Below are 17204 nucleotides of genomic sequence, written 5' to 3'. Positions count from 1 at the left end.
ATGAATATACCTATATATATATAAATTATTTATACAAAATTAGGACCATATCATTTTAAAATCTGCCTTTTGATTTCCAAATATATTTTGAATATTTTCCTATATGAATTGCTACTTTCTTGTAATATGATTTGGTTTGATTTTTCACAAATAAACCAACTTTAATAGATATTATTTTGTATTTATATAGCAACTTCTTCAAGAACCTTAGATGCTTTACAGACATTATATCTAATTAATCCCCACAACAACCCTGTGAGGTAGGTATTACTCCCATTTTACAAGATAGGGAGACTGAAGCACAGAGAAGTTAAGTGACTTGCCCAAGGTCACACAGTTAAATTCACTGAAGAGCCAGGACCTGAGCGCCTTAGCCTCCCAACTCCCAGATAAATACCTCATGAGAGAATCTTTAATGAAAAGTAGCTTTAAAGAAAGTATCAAGAGTAGTATGTTATGGAAGTGAGGTCTTTCTACTGCCATCAAGGAAAGAAAAAACCCTACACGGATGGTTAGAGGTGACGAGACCCCTATATTACATTCCCCCCATCTTCCTTTTGCCTAAAGTCTCAGGGCTCCTGTCTCGAGCCAGCTTCTGAAGGTAAAGTCGCCAAGACAGAAGCCATGTGGCTTAGAAGTGAGACTTAATTTAGAATATTTACTTTCTGTATAGTAGCCTATGGAATGAATATAACATAATTTAGTTAGCCAGGCATCATTATAGAAAATTTACATTGTTTATAACTTTTGCTCTTTCAAATAATGAATTATGAACATTTTTAACTCTTTACTGGCTATAATGAGAAGAGGGTTGGAGTCACCACCTACTGAATGGATAGTACATATACTTATATTGTTATATACATCTGTATATATACACACACATATATAAATGCTAGTAAGTCAGCATTGTACTTCATATGTTCCTAATGGTCCTTGGTTGTTTTGGGGTTTGGGTGGAGAGGTGGGGAAGGGCTAGAGGTGGAATGAGTAATATATGGGAGCACCAGTAATATTTTATGAAAATGATTATTTGGGAAACTAATGTTAAGGGTACTTATCGTGTAGGTTACATATTCTTGCTTTAAATCTTAAAGACTTGAAAAAATAGGATTTACCTCGTGATGAATGAAATTCTAATTGCTGGGTGACTGGCTGGGTGTTATGAACCAAAATTGGAAAGATGCAGGGATGAGAGTCAATTTGGAAGAGAAATGCAACAGTTGAACATACAAGATCGTTACATTTTATTTATTTATTTTTTGACATTTATTTATTTATTTGGCTGTGCCGGGTCTTAGTTGTAGCCCGCAGGACCTTTGTTGTGGCATGCGGGATCTAGTTCCCCGACCAGGGATGGAACCCGAGCCCCCTGCATTGGGAGTGCAGAGTCTTAACCATTGGACCACCAGGGAAGTCCCAAGATAGTTATATTTTATGATAGTTACATTGCATGATTGTAAGCAGCTCTTTGCAGGAAACCACCCTCAGCAGGAAGCCCCTTTCCTTGTCACTTTAGCCAAGCTATATTGTAACTAACTTTTAAACCAGGCACCCCCATGCTCTACTCATGTCCAGCCCAAGCACACCTTTCAAGTCTTTTAATCAGGCAATACCTTGCCTAACTTGCCGGTTCTTTCTGTAGATGAAATAAACAGAAATGAAGAATAAGTAATTAACAGATGACCAGATCTCTTCCCTAGCTTTCCCTTCAGTAATCTCTCAAACTGTGTGACCAAACTGTGTGAACAAGATAATGTTTAGAGGAAGATCACAAGAAGTCAACAAGTCTGCATGCACTGGGGTGATGGCGATGACTCCGACCCCCTATCTCAATGATTAACTGAGATTACTTCCCTCCTTACCTTTAAAGCTTTCATGGCCAAGCAGAATCTTTGGAGGTAGTTTTTTTGGGGGACACTGAGTCTATCATCTCCCCAGATTGCTGGCACTGTGATTAAAGACAACTTTCCTTTCTATCAACATTTGTGAATTTGATTTTGTAAGCGGCAAGCAGCGGGGCCCAATTCAACAATATGATTTTGAATCATGCAAATGTTAAATAGCAAGATATTAAAATTGCAATAAAGTCTCACTTTATACACAAAATTTGAAACAATTTATAAAAATTTTTGAAAACAAAATTTGAAACAATTTCCCAAACTTTAAAAAATTAGCCAAAGACTGAGTATTTTTTAAGCAAGTACATTTTTAAAAATTCAGGTATTAAATATTTATTGAACAACTATTATATATCGTGAACGTATAAGAAGTGCTGGGGATACATGAACTGATAAATTAGACATGACTGACTACTTATTTTTAAAATGTTACACCCCAAATTGACCAAATGCATCAGATGATTTCACACCAGTGCAAAGTTCAATGGGACATTGATCTGACTGTACACTTTGAGATAAGGGAAGCAATAGATTTTGGGGGGCTCTTTCCATTGAGAAAATTCTTTTTGCAATGACATTTTTAGAGAGGAGATCTGTTGCAGTTTTCACAGTTACTGTGAATCAGTACAAAGATATTAAAAAAGCACTTCAAGCCTCTTGAAGGAAGCATATTTTGCAAATGCTAAAGAAGATTACTATTAACAAAAGGTATTTTAATGATCTTATTTATAGAATCACCCTTATCCAAATATATTGCCATGGTGTCTTATTTAAGAAAAGACTTAATTTTTAGTTACTTCATGAGATCAAATACCTTCCTCCATCTTTAAAAATATGTTAGGCAATGATTAGTGAGAGAAATGAATATTAAATGACATTTTTATAAGCATCTTTTTAATCTTAATTTCAACAGGCATCAGACTCATAGTTGATTATGGTTTCATGATTTCAAGTAGTATAGTAAATTAAAATACAGTCTTTTATCACTTATAAGTGGAATCTAATATATGACACAAATGAACTTATCTACGAAACAGAAGCAGACTCACAAACATAGAAAACAGACTTGTGGTTGCCAAGGGGGAGTGGATTGGGAGTTTGGGATTAGAAGATGCAAACTATTATATATGGAATTGGTAAACAATGAGGTTCTACTGTATAGCACAGGGAACTCTATTCAATACCCTGTCACAAACCATAATGGAAAAGAATACGAAAAATAATATATATATATATATATATATATATATATATATATATATATAAAACTGAATCACTTTGCTGTACAGCAGAAATTAACACAACATTGTAAATCAACTATACTTCAATAAAATGCATTTTAAAAATAAAATACAATCTTATATTTGACCCTAGCTTTTTTTTTTTTAACATACAAGCTCCATCCTTTTTTAAATTTAATTTAATTTAATTTTGGCTGCGTTGGGTCTTCGTTGCTGCGCGTGGGCTTTCTCTAGCTGCCGTGAGCGGAGGCTACTCTTCCTTGCAGTGCACAGGCTCTAGGCACGCGGACTTCAGTAGTTGTGGCACTTGGGCTCAGTTGCTCTGCGGCATGTGGGATCTTCCCAGACCAGGGCTCAAACTGGCGTCTCCTGCATTGGCAGGCGGAGTCTTAACTACTGCGCCACCAGGGAAGCCCACCCTAGCTTTAATATTCACATTTAGAATTCCCAAGACAGATGTCAGTTTGCAGTGTTGTCTAATCTAGTCACTTTATTATTGTTTATACAACCAATCCCAATAGGCCTCCAAAAGAGACAACTGTTATACTGAAATTCTAATTTCCAGTTGCCTGCTGCCGTAACTAGTGACTCTAGGATGCAAAACCCTTGAGTCAGGTTGCAATTAGAGACAGAAAAAACCCATTACAAATAAAGAATAGATACACACCTTTTCAAAAAGTCCAGTGAAATCTGACAATGATTTGATTTAAAAAAGAACACTGGCAAATGCTTGCTTTTCATATCACACATACACACACCCATCTGTCTTTAGCTTGAAGCAGAAAAGTAAAATGTCAATTAGAAGCTACTATTGGTGCTATAGTGGATCCATTGGAGTGGATCTAAACCAGAAAGCAGTTGACCTTTATAGAAACATCTACTGTAATTGTCATTTGGAGATTAACGCACAGTAAAAGCTGTCTTATAAGCAGCTTTCATAACACCGAGTACTTGAACTTCTGAACAACTCAATGTACACTAAAATTATTAACTTTTAAAATAATTCTATGATCTCTGAAGACAAATATAAAAGACATCCAAACAAATATGAATTTAGGACGCAAATATCATTCATGTAAAGGCCTATGTTTTTTCTGGCCTTTTTGCACATTTATCCTGTGACCAAAATTTTGTCTCATCCACTCTGAAATACATATTATAGGAGGATGAATAGGCAGTTAAAAAGTACCAGAAGAGCAAAGGAATTCTTCTAAGGTTAGTTCTTCAAAATCCAGGAGCCTTAAGAAAAACATAATGCTGCTGGGGAAATGGCGCTGATAGACTTGCTCTAGGCAGGGTTTCCACAAACCTTCAACCTGTAAAAAACACAATTACCTGTGAAGAGCGATAAAGCAAAGTGCAACAAAACAAGGTATGCCTGTAAGCCTGGACACTTCTGCCACATCAGTTCCTCAGGGACAAGCCAGAGAGCTTCTTCCATCAACTGTCTCAAAACTGGGGTTGGAATGGGCTGGGCAGGCTCTGGGTTCAGCTTGGCTACTCTATCCCAAAAGGAACAGTCCATGTTTTTAGGAACACTAAGGGACTCTTTTCTCTTTCATAGTTATGCCACTGGCAGCTCTGCAAGGGACTTCATATGTCTCTCAAAGGTATCTGCATGCCAAATTTAGAAATCCTATTTGCATACCGCAGTGAAGATTAACTAGCCTGTCACAGATCTTTTATTTCTTTGATGGTTGTCGGCTGCACCCCAGAGGCCTGCAAGCCCTGTGCTTGCCCAGCTTCAAGACTGAAGAAAGAGCCCAGAGTCAGCAACAGAGACATCAATGGTCTGATGGATGGGGGAGCTTACATGCGGGAAGCAAGGTCTTGGAGCAACACCCCACTGTATGGGGTGGACGGCAGGGCAGGAAGTAGCTGCAGGCTTCACTCTGGGGAGGACTAGGGAGGCTCTCAGTTACGGGGAAGCTGACGTCAGCTTGGCTCAGGGAAAGCAGCAGAGGAGCTGGCCCTCTAAACTCCTGTTAGGCCCCCAGGCTAAGTACTTTCCTGGGGCAGAGGTTTTCCCTTTGCTAAACTATCAAGGGGTAGCCATTCCGAGCTAAATATTAGAATAATCACCATCTCTGGTGGGGGAGGGTGGGAAGTATGTAGGTATTTTCTGATTAGGGTCTACAATTATGGGGGGAAGGTCAGTCGAGTGAGTAGGGTGTAGGTGAAGTGGGGACTGGTCAAGCAGGGGATGTACAGAGAACCTTTAAGCAAGTACATTGTAAACCTTGTTTACAACATTGCCGTATGACTGTCCCATGTAAGAGAAATACCCATCACCCTTTGTCAATATCGTTGGAACCACTTTTTTTTCATGTGCAGCAAAATTTCCACGAGAGATTTTGATGACCACTATTCTATTACTCTAACGTTCACTGTTATTTTAGTTGTAAATATTTCTAATATCTTAACACCCACCAAATATTGTTAATTGGTGGTGGTGGTACTGTACTGAAAAATACACCTGAAATTCAGTAACTTTGGAAGATGAGGCAGATTTAATTAAAAAGCCACTAAGAAGGCAAGTAAATGAGACACATGCGATGCTATTAATTTAGGAGCAAGGATTCTGCCAAATATTAAAGATGATGCTGAGAAAATATAGGGCAGCATTAATGCAAAAATGAGCATAAGTGCAGTAGATTTAACAGCTCCATAACTCATCCTTTCTAATTTATGTTTACTCTTAGGAAGAAATGTTTCTAGAATATGCACATTTTGAAGACTGCTAAGTCTTCAGGTATGCATCTCTTAGATCAAATAAATCATGTAGGAAACTGTTCTAGGTAAATTCAAGCGAGGAAATCCTGGAGACCTTTGGAAATGCAATGTTGAAACACGAAAAAGGCCCAAGCTGGAGCTGTAAAGTTGGAAGTTATCCGTGTAAGATCAAGAGTTTCAATCATGAGAAAGGATGGACCTGCCAAGCAGAGAGTACACATTTAAGAGAAGGTCAAGGACATAATCTTCTGAAGCCACCAAATTCAGAGGACAGAAAGAGGAAGCAGATAGGGAGGACCCTTACCGAGAACCTAGAATGTGTCAAGAAGGTTCCAAGCATATACTTCTAGCATCGCATTTAATCCTCCCTACACCCCTGCCAGACTGTTGCATACACCTGGTTGTATAATGAGGGCCATAAGAAATGAAAGGTGAATCACCTTAGCCCAGACAGTGCAGGTCTGTCAGATTAAGGCATGGGTTAGCCTTACATAGAAAAATCAACTGCACAACTTCAAAACAGAGAGGAGAGAAACCGAGTCAACTCAGATGAAATGAACCGGTGCCCTCTGTCTCAGTAAATGACACCAGCATCTACCCAGTTTGCAAAGCCACAAATCCAGGAGTTACCTTTCACCTGTCCTGTCCTTTTCTTACCCTCTCATCAAATCCATCAGCAGGTCCTAAGACTTCTACCTGAAGTTATATCCTTATCTTTAAACCACATCTGCTGTCCACAACCTTAGACTAAGGTACACTTATCTCTCCCCTAGAAAGCTCCAGTCACTTCCTATCCTGTGGCTACTCTTTCCGAGATGCAACCCATTTTCCCTACAGCAACTAACAACGTAACATGAATGCTATTGGCATTTGGGGTATTAATTAATCATTGTTCATCGTTGGGACTTCATTGTTGGGGATGTCCTGTCCATTTCAGAATATTTAGCATCCCTGGCCTCTGTCCAGTAGCATCCCAAGTAAATGCCTCCCCTTACTTCCAAATGTCCCTGGGTGCGGGGTCGGGAAGAGGATAATACTGTTCCACCCCACCTCCCGCCATCCCCAGGTCGAGAACCACCGAGCCTGAGTGATCTCTTAAGGTAAATCAGATTATGCCACTGCTCTGCTTAAACCTTTAGTGGCTTCCCACTGCATTGAGAAAAACGCCCTAACTCCTGAGGCTCTCAAGGCTGTTCATGACCTGCCCCCATTTGCTTCTTCAACCTCATTTTCTATAGCCGTCCTCTTTCTCCTCGTAGCTGCTTCAATCCAGCTTCCTTTCTCATCCTTAGCCACATCAACCTGTTTCCTGCCTCTAGGCCTTTGTGCCTGCTATTCCCCTGGAATAGCTTCTCCCTTGGCTCTTCTTGACTAGCCCTTCTCTTTTTCTTCAGGACTAGGCACCAATGATAACGTAGGTGTGAGGCTGCCAGTGGCCATCCTGGCTAAGACTGAAGGCAAGCACTGATGACAGACAGAAAAAGGGAAGGAAGGAAGAATGGAGGGAGGGAGGGAGAGAGGGAGACAGAGACAGAGAGAGAGAGAATGGAAATGATATCTTTTGACCCCCTGGATTCCGCTGTGCCCTAGGTAAGACTCATTCATTTGAATTCCCAGTACACAGGCAGTGACATTTCCCTTTCTACTTAAGCTGCTTTGGGTTGGGTATGTACCACCTGCCATGGAAAACACTGACTACACCTGTGTGTAGCAAGGGTGGAAAGCGGACGAGTCTCTTCTAGTACTGGGTGAAAGGTGTGTTTTCAGGATTCCGTTGCAAGCTCCCTTAAAGAAGGTCTAGACTCTTTGGCAGAGTTGCCCAAACCATTTCCAGCTCTCCACTAAATATCTCCCATGCCCCCCACCCCATCATATCCTTTTTCTCTTTCTTCTTCTTCCATCTCTTCCCATCTTTTGCCCTAAGGACGCTCAAAACTCCTCTTTCCTGGAAAAGAAATCTTCCCTCTACCCAGTTATCCTGAGGCAGGAGAATAGATGGGCTCCAGGCTAGACATTTACAGCTACCCTCCTGTTCATATTTATTGAGGCAGGAGAATAGATGGGCTCCAGGCTAGACATTTACAGCTACCCTCCTGTTCATATTTATTGAGGGAGGAGATAGATGGGCTACAGGCTAGATATTTTTGCAACTGGCCTGTTTATACCGCAAGATAGAAATGACAAGAGGAACTGGGTAAACAGCTGGACTTTGTCTCCTGTGGACACTTTAAGATAACAGTAATGTCAGGGGCAGAGAGGGGCTAAGCCCTGCTCAGGTGAAAAATCAAGAGATCACGTATTTCTCATCCTTGGAGTCAGGGAGACCTCAACTGCACATGCACAGAAAGGCTCCTCAAGGGTCAAAAAGAGTGGCGGGGGACGCCAGACTATACGTTTTGCTAACTTCCCAGGGACCCTCGCACTGAAATCCATCTTGGCTAAAGGATGCACACGCACATAGGGAAGGACCCTGAGACTAATCAGCTATGGGGGCAAAACAAGATGACTGGCCAGAGGAAAACAAAGACCAGGAAGACTGCCCCCTTACGAATGATTTAAACTTCCCGAAGGCGCCACTCTCTCTGAGCTTGCCTGTGAGGCTCTCTGCATGTATTCTGCTTTTCTAATGAACGCTTTACTCTCCTTTCTACCTTCTGTCTCTTTGTCAAATTTTTTTTTTCAAGGCAGACAAGAACTGGGGCCCAGACTATAGCCACAGCTTCTCGTGGTCTAGTGGTTAGGACTTGATGCTCTCAACCCCGCAACCAGCTTTCCATCCCTGGTCAGGGAACGAAAGCCTCACTGCAAGCTGCCCCTCTCTGCTGTGTCTGTCCAAAAATCAATCTTTTTAGATTACATCCTCTCTCTCCCACCCTTCACCATCAAACTGCTTAAAATAGATTACACACTCCCCTCCATTTTCTCATCATCTCCACCAGTTAACCCTGCCGCCAGGCTTTTATACTCACCCTTCTAGTGAAACTGCATCTGCCAATGGTCACCATCACCTCCTAGTTGGTCAACTAACCCATGGCCTTTTCTTGGTCCTCACTCTTATTGCTCTTTCTGCAGCATTTAGCCTAGCTGACCACACCTTCCTCATGTCCCCTGGCTTCTGAGATACCTAAAGGTTTTCCTAACTTCCTGGCCATTCTTTCTGGTTACTGGGGCAAAACCTCTAGGCAAGAGTGATAAGGTGAGTGCCAATGCTTGATTCAATCTCCTTAGTTCAAGTGAAGCCACTCAACTGGTTATGAGTCCTACTCCTTTAAAATTCCACCTGAAAGGGCCCATCACCTAGGTTGCTCAGAACAACCTAATGCTAGTAGATAAAAATTGAAATGGTCTAGGCACCATGCTATAATGGGAACTGTTTATTTCTTTATGCTCTCTGAACACTTGGATAGTATCTACAAATTCCACTGGATTTACCTGTCCAGGTATCCCTCCTCTATTCATACTATACACCAGAACTTTAACTTGAGGTCTTAAAATGGATTGGGTAGAAAGACCAATCCTGCATCATAAAATGAAGTATATATAGTACAACTAACAGTTATTTTAAGCATAAATAATGAACAGATATAATTAAAGTGAGGCTCCTGTGTTAATTGCTGATCCTTCCTTACCTGGGTATTGGGGGAAACCAATGGTTGGTCTGTCTGTACAAAGTTCAGGCACTTGACCCCAATTTAGCAATATTTTCTGAACGTTATGAAATGAAAAGAATTATTTTCTTATAAGGAAATGATCAGATCTTATGAGTTATGAGCAGATCCTAGTCTCACTTTTTCCTGTGTGTAGTAATATAGCAGATTTTTGTTCTATTTTGTTCCTATTTTCACTTTGATTTTGATTAGGAACACTTGTGGTGCGGTTGCTGGAAAGACAGACCACACACACGTGAGCTTGGATGAAGTTGGAAATAATCATGACCACATTTCAGCTTAGAACCTTCTTTTTTAAGGAAGGTCCTTCAGGCATTTTTATTAACAAGCAGATATAAACTTGGCAAGAGCACCTTTCAAAAATCACAGTTCCAATTATTTTTGTGAGGTCAAGAGAAAAGTAGAGAACACAATGGTGGTGGCTTACCATCAAAACAATAACAGTCAAGTTGCTGACCTTATGCCTTCCATCAAACATAACTAGCACCCGCTCTGTTCCCCGACCTCCGAAGGATGACGAGAAGCTGGCATTCAAGGCTTGACGTTAATCTAGACCACACGTAGCACTTGCTTTGATAGCAGACACAGCTCCCACCCAAACCCATACGTGGACAAAATGGTAGCCACGTTCTCTGTGCCAAACCTTCTCATCTCTGACCGTATTCTAGATCTTGAAGTGTCTGATTCTCCCCGGGCAAGGGCGGACCACTGGAACTGGACCTTCAGGAGCAGGAATGCTAGGCTGCGCCACCTTGGGTGTCTTCCCCACGTGAAACGCTTCTCCTGAGGCTGACTCCACTGAGGCCACACCCGAGAAGGCGTGGCGCAGGTCGTAGTGCGCCGGGTACACCGGTGGGGGCATCGGGGGAGCTGCCACGGCCCTGGGTCCCCCCACCAGGGAGGCCGCGGGCTGGCCAGCTGGAGAAAGTGCTGGCCCAGCCGAGCCCGGTGCAGCGGTGAGGGGCCCTGCTTCGGCGCCGTCTGGTTGGGGCTGCGGGAGCACAGGCTGGAGAGAGGATTGTTTCCTTAGGTTAGCTGCCTTTCTCTTCCTTACAGGTGGAACCCCACCCAATTCTCTCACAGTACTAATTTTTATTTGCAAGGAATCTGGCGAAAAAGAACTACCTAGGTACAAGGGATGGCCATCAGGGCTCCAGGGGAGGGGTAACTGGCCTGCGGTAGCCCCTTTCTCACCAGTTGTGTTGGGGATGGTAGACTTACACTGTTCCACGAGCAAAAGAACCCCACCTTATGGCTAACCTTCACCAGTAGCGTCACCCTCTTTTTCATCTACACCTGCAGCCACAGGGAGCTGTGAGACAGAGCTGGCCACCTGGACTCTGCAACTCAGAAAACCACGCCCACTCCCCCCCCACCCCGCCTCTCCCCGCCCCCGCTCCCAAGCTAGCAAATAAAACACGTGGCCTCGCCAATTGCACACTAGGGAGGTTCTGCCCCGTAACCACCAGTTCGTGGGAGGGGAGGGCATGGCTGAAACAACCTTTTGTATTTTGATGATTTCACATTCCCTGGCGCTATCTATATGGCGGGGCTCAAAAGGACAGGCAGCAAATGCCCTGAAATTACTAATGCACCGCAGAAAGGTGAAGGGGTCATTGTATTCTGAAGATAAGGGCAAGTGCATCCATGACGCCCTTACCTGTGTTTGGAACACCGTGCAGGTCACTGCAACATCTTCCCCGCCAGCAACCTTCTCAGTGACTGTCCCCTTACAGAAGCCATATTGCTGCCCACAGAAAGAGAGGAGTTATTTGAACCAGTTCAGAAAGTGGACTTCTCTCCCAGTTTCACTTATACTCCAGCACATCAAGGGAAAAAACCTTAAATTCCTAATTCCTTTTTTTAAAAAAATCTTTTTCCTAAAGTGTATGATTTCTGCTTATATTTTATTATAGAATGTAGAAAATACAGAAAAGCTTTGGGAATGAGAGAGGTCACCCATAATCTCAGAAATGGTGGTGACCCAGGAGAACTTCTGTTCACATCTATGTATTTCTTTCTTATTTTTAACTACAATTAAATATCATTTAGAAATTGGCATCACTAACTACACCATTTTGTATACTGTGTTTTTCACATGCTATAATGATAGCATTCTCTTATATCATTCCTTATTCTTTGAAAGTGTTAATTTTCGTGTCTGTATAATTTTCTATTTACTGATGCACCATATTTTATTCAATGATTCCCTCCTTTTGGACATTCAGATCTTCTGGGGTCATTTTGTACCTGTCATAAATCATCTTTATAGATATATTCTGTCAAACACGATGATCTCTTTAGGCTAAATTCCTAGAAGTGGACATTACTGGCTTAAGGACTTGAAAGATTTCATATCAGAGGTCTATCTAGAAAATCTACACTTTATACTCCCAATGGCCTGACATGACTCATCTTCGTTAGGAAACAGCCTCTCTAACTCCAGGGGCCTCCATTGGGTGAGAAGATCTGGTGATAGCTCTTAAGCAGGGGAGATGACACCCCAGAGGATGACCTGGCACGACCCAGCCTCACAGGCAGTGGGTATTTTGCATTTCTCCTTTCTGCAGCCACAAGATACGAATTTGCTCTAAGGATGCTCTGTTTCATGACTTGGCTTTACCAACCCAATGCCTAGCCCGCTCACCTTTTCTGCCAGCAGGTTGCACTTGGCTGGGTCTACGACCTCTTTAGCAACACAGTCAGTGGCAGCCACTGCAAACTCCACAGAGACAGAAGCTGAAAGAGGCTGATGAGGATAAAAGGAAAATTTTCATGAAGCAACATGACTTAGCATGAAAAAGACTGGTAAGGAGAGGCCAGAGGGAAGTAGCGAGGGCCATGGAATTGCACAGTCCAGGGAGCACGTTTCACGGAGACCACACTGTGTGGCCAGGAAACATGCCCCCGGTGGCTTACATACGGCTTACAGTGAGACACCGGGTTTCTGAAGGGTTTGCATACAGAAGCTGGGGTTGGGTCTTCCCTGAAGGAGGTGCAGGTATCCACTGCCCATCATTCAGAGCAGAGGTGAGTTTTCAGGTAGAAAGCAGGAACCCAGAGGGCTGACCTTACACTGACCTGAGTGGGAACCCTGCCTCCTGCCAACTTCCCTATTGGGGTTGCACTTTGAGACCCAAGGCTCAGGTTACTCCAAGATGGGGTGGGAAAGTAAAGAAATTAATTCCTCTCCCACGTATTTTAGACAGCAGGATCAAATGAAAAATATAAATGAAAGTACAGAAGATACTTATGCTTTTCTACCTTACAGTTCTTGGAGCATATGGACACTTACAATAATAAAATATCTGTTATTTGTTATAGTCTGGGGCGGGGGTGTTCTGTGAATCGCATATTCTGGTTAATAGAATTACTATCTATAGTGTATTTCCAAGTATGCCATGGCTGGCATCCAGAATACTAGCTTTTAAAAATATTAGAATTCCATTGCATTCAAATGTGCTAACCCAGCCACGGTACAATTAGTTTTTTTTTTTTCTCAGTGATTCAAAGGCATTTTAGGATCCTTGCCCTTATATGTAAGTATGCCCATGCCTTTGTAAGTATCAATTACAAGAGTGCTGTAGATGTTCCGTGGTGATGGGTGATGGCGATGTGGAGACCCATGAATTTACAGTGGGTGCTTCTGGATAAAGTGGGAACTTCCACCCTGGTGTTAACTGGAACGGGGGAACTGGGGACACACAGCATCTGGCTGTTTTGTGTTGAAGTGGCTTAGGTGGGGGATGCGCTGAGGGTCCTCGGGGTCCTTAGGACACTCAGGACCCTTTCTTTCCCTCTTTCTCCCACCACCCTCGTTGACTTCCCGTGGCTGCCCCTGCACCTGCTCTGTCCCTCACCCCTGCTTCACCACGTCCACTCCCAAAGTGCCACCAAACTGCCCAAACCATCAGCAGGGACTCAGTCTTACCACAAATTGAGCCCGAGAAATTTCCACAAGCTGAAAGTAGGAGCCGTTTTTCTGGGCGTTGAAGGCAGCCAGCGCGGCCTCTACTGCGTGCACCACCCGGCTGTCGTTGAGCGGGGCCAGCAGGGGGCAGTCTGGACACACCTTGTGCACGTCCTCGGCCGAGTCTGCGCACAGAGCGAAGAAATCAACTTGGCTCAGGGCTGTAATTCTCTGCGGCATTTGCCCCCGCTCTGCTTATTTGAAAGGGCTAAAACATGCTCCAAATGGCTGCAGGAGGAGCCTCTGCTTCTTACTAAACCTTCGGGTGGCTCCTGCCATGGTGGCATTGTTGCAGAAGCCCCTCTCACCAAGGGGCGATTTTCACCTCCCATGAGAACAGCTCCTTAAAACACAGTTTTAAAGTCCCCAAACCCAGGAAACTTGGCTTCTTTTCATCACCAACAAAGTGGCTAGAACTACTTCTGTTGAAAACAGTTCAGGTTCCCTCCTCACTCTCTCTACCAGGTAACTATAATAAGAATAATAATCATCTCTACCTGGACTGGAATCACATTTTGCAGACAACACGGAAAACTCTCCGTCTTGTTTCAGCACATTGAAATCGCAGTCTCCTTCCACCGCCTGGAGAAATAAACCCACAGTGAGGGCCCAGGAGGAGGGCTGACCTCTCACTTCTCACGGTGGGGGGATGGTGGCAGGGGGGACGTGGATGTCAAAGGTGAGCCTCACAAAATCTCCTTCACTGGGTGATGTTGAAACATGACACTGGTTTCGCAGGGGGTGGGAGTACGATAAAAAGGTGAATTGTAAAAATCAGCCCCAGGGAAGGCGCCATCAATTGGCAATTTTAGCTGCCCCCGCGGCAGTCGCCCTAAGAGGGGCACTCACGTGCTCTTTCAGCTGCCTCACGCTGCAGTTTGCCAGGGGAGTGGGGTCCAGTACATGGCAGGTGGTTTCCAGTGTGTCTATTTCAAGGTCAAACACGTCTCCCGTGGGCCGCTGTGGAGACAGAGAATGAAGAGGTGAGCAGCCTAATCCTGCTGAGCGGGTCCAAGGGTGAGCCCCTACTGGGTTTGAACCCACTCCCTGTTGGAGAGGTAAGAAAGAAGGGGGCGTGGCCTTGGACTGGTTGATGGAAGCACAGCCATCACGCTGAGCTGTATCTGGAAGCTAAAAGTGAATGTTGATACGTATTTAATTTTAAAATTTTCACCCTTCAAGCAGTACTTTGAAAAAGTCAGCTTTGGATTTTTCTCAGTCAAGCCGCGAAGTAAGTTGGTGTAGGATAATAACTTACTGTCTCTCTTTTATCTTCTTCATCCATCCCTCTACTTCTTCCTTCCTTCCTTCTCAACATCTACTTTCCTTCCTTCCCCATTTTCTTTTCCTTCCTAAAGGAAAAGTTGTTGTCTGTGGCTTTTTTGTCTTTTGGCTTGCAGATGCCTGGATGAAAAGTTGCTGTTCCCTACTGCCCCCTGCTGGTAATGAGAGGGAAGCGTGAGCCTCCCTCTGATGGAGGAAGCAGTGCGTCAGTCAGTCACTAGCACAGAGGGAAGGAGCAGCGGGTAAGGAGGTGATAGGGGAGCTTGTATGACTCCTTGGAGTTGTTCCTGCCAGTTCACCTGTTTGTGTATCCTTTCTTCAAAGCCCGGAAAAATCCAGAAGGTACGAGTATGGCTGTTTTTTCTTTCAGCCCAGCTCTGCTTGTCTCTCATGTCTGTTCTGCGTGATTCACTAGTACCTGAAGCCTCAAAGTTTCCTTTCCTGGAGGAAGCTGTGTTTTATGATGTGCAGATATGCCCCAATTAACTTCCTGAAAACACTCAGAGCTAGTGAATAGGAACCTGGGGCTCCTGGTTTTCTCCAACCCTGCTGTTAGTGAAAACTGCAGTGTTGTTCCTTCTTTCCCTCAAATATACACATTGTGTGTCATTTCCCCTGAATTGATCAGTGCTTCCTCTGAATCACCACTGTACTTCACTATGGTTGCAGAACTCCTAAAATCCATCTGGTACAAACCTGATTTCAAATATTTTGTCCCATTGTGAGATCAGATGTTCATGAGTCAGTCCAGACATCCTGAGGTTTGCCTTATTTTCCTTCCTAGACTGTGAATCTCTTGTGGACACTATGTCTTTCTCACCTTTGTATTAGGTTGCATCATTAAAATGCCAATATTTGACCGCTTTTATTATACAAAACTGGCTATTTCATATGAGTCAACTTAGCATCTCCCATAGTGCCTGACACTGGTTCTTGCCCATGGAAGGCTTGTAATCAGTATTGACTGAAAGAATTATCCTTCCTCAGCTATAAAATCTAATTTCAAAATAGGCAATAGATGGATGTCTTCTCCCCACCTCTCCAAATCACTCGGCTGACCCCCAAGGCACACGTTTCCCAGCTTGACCATCATTGTCACCAGCTTCAGGCTGCATTGGTTTCTTATGTAGCATGTGAGCAGGTGAATCCTTTCATGCCAAGATTTCTCATTGGGATGTGGATACCTTTCTTGGGGAGGCAGCTTGTGTAGAGGAAGGAACACAGTTCTGGAATTGAATCCTAGCCTGTTGCTTACTATTTTATGACCTTGGGTAAAATAATGCCCTAATATGTCAGAGCCTTGGTTTCCTCATGTAAGACAAGGACAATACCCCACAGGACTGGGGGTGGGGTGAGAGAGGGGTTAAGGAGATGATATATGTGAAAGGGCCTGGCACATAGTAGGCACTTATCAAATGCACATTTCATTCACTCTCAGTCTTTATCTAGAGAAACAGAACCAAAGGAAAAGAAGTGATTTCCAGTCAGTGGTAGTTGGGAAACTAGAATCCAGTCTCTGGTCCTAGTTTTTCTAGAAAACCACACTTTCTACCTGTGATCCTCAAAATATCATTCAAAGCCTTTCCCTCTCCTCCTGCCCCCAACCAGCACCCTCCTGGAGACCACTGACCACAGTACAGAATGTCTCCTCTCTTCCCTCCGTCTCTCCCTCCCTCCTGGGAGGAATCAGGGTGTTTCCATTCTGCGACTTCATTTGTGCTGGGAGGTGGGCTCTTAGAGACACCCAGCTGAGCCCCACCCCCTCCTACACAGCAGGTTCACTTACCCGCGGCCACACCTTCACACTCTCAATCTGGTTTAAGATGTGCTTATAGCCATGAGGAAGGTGCTTATTGATGTAGTCCACGGCCGCCAGGGCTGCCTGCTCTGTTTCTGGGTCATCACAGGCTGGTTCCCTATAACCCGGAATCGGGCCATGCGGGACAGAGCGGCAGGCACAGAGCTGAGCAAGGCAAAGGAGCAGGATGAGGCACTTCATGGTTGCTCCGGAGAGGTCCTGGCAGGTCGGCAGGCAGGTAGCTGGAGGCTTCAGGCCCAACCCAGGTGCTCTGCTGGAAAAGGCAGACTGGTGGAGGGTCCAAAGGCCCTTTATTTGCTGGAGCCTGTGGAAGAATTGCGTAAGGATGTGGGATGATTTCTGTTCTGGTTCCAAAAAAAAGCCCCCTGCAAACATCAGTCCTGGAAAAGCAAACAGGTTAGGACATCACTGGTCCCCCTTTAGCAGAAATCTGCCAGAGTCAATGCTTGCTTGGGGGTGGGTGGGGGCAGATTGGGGGGTGGGCTGGGGAGATGCTCCAGAGTCAGCTTGGAACATGGTAACAGCAGCAAAGAAACGAGGCAGCTGAGAGGATGAGGTGAGCACCAAGGAGAGGAGGGGCTGGCACAG

At 44.0% G+C, this 17204-nt stretch overlaps 1 protein-coding gene across 1 annotated transcript; it reads right to left on the bottom strand.

Moving 5' to 3' along the window:
* Window positions 1-9852: 9852 nt before the first annotated feature.
* AHSG (alpha 2-HS glycoprotein) lies at window positions 9853-16879 on the bottom strand. The gene is made up of 7 exons (XM_004278467.4): window positions 16584-16879; window positions 14363-14473; window positions 14011-14095; window positions 13475-13638; window positions 12191-12292; window positions 11204-11290; window positions 9853-10549 (listed from the first exon to the last, which is right to left on the bottom strand). The coding sequence occupies exons 1-7, from the start codon at window positions 16794-16796 to the stop codon at window positions 10208-10210; spliced, it is 1104 nt and encodes a 367-aa protein (XP_004278515.1). The 5' UTR covers window positions 16797-16879; the 3' UTR covers window positions 9853-10207.
* Between the last annotated feature and the right edge of the window lie 325 nt (window positions 16880-17204).

This window comes from Orcinus orca, chromosome 5 (genome assembly GCF_937001465.1).
Source record: "Orcinus orca chromosome 5, mOrcOrc1.1, whole genome shotgun sequence".
NCBI classification, from domain to species: Eukaryota; Metazoa; Chordata; class Mammalia; order Artiodactyla; family Delphinidae; genus Orcinus; species Orcinus orca.
This window is presented reverse-complemented; position numbering and strand designations above follow the sequence as displayed.

Bases quoted from the DNA above. Each gene is read 5' to 3' on its own strand.
- AHSG (XM_004278467.4), bottom strand. From the start codon at position 16,796: ATGAAGTGCCTCATCCTGCTCCTTTGCCTTGCTCAGCTCTGTGCCTGC. The intron at 14,096-14,362 runs GTGAGTGCCCCT...TTATTTCTCCAG, and splicing joins TGAGGCAGCTGAAAGAGCAC to GCGGTGGAAGGAGACTGCGA. The intron at 10,550-11,203 runs GTAAGGGCGTCA...TCCTCTCTCCAG, and splicing joins GCACGGTGTTCCAAACACAG to CCTGTGCTCCCGCAGCCCCA.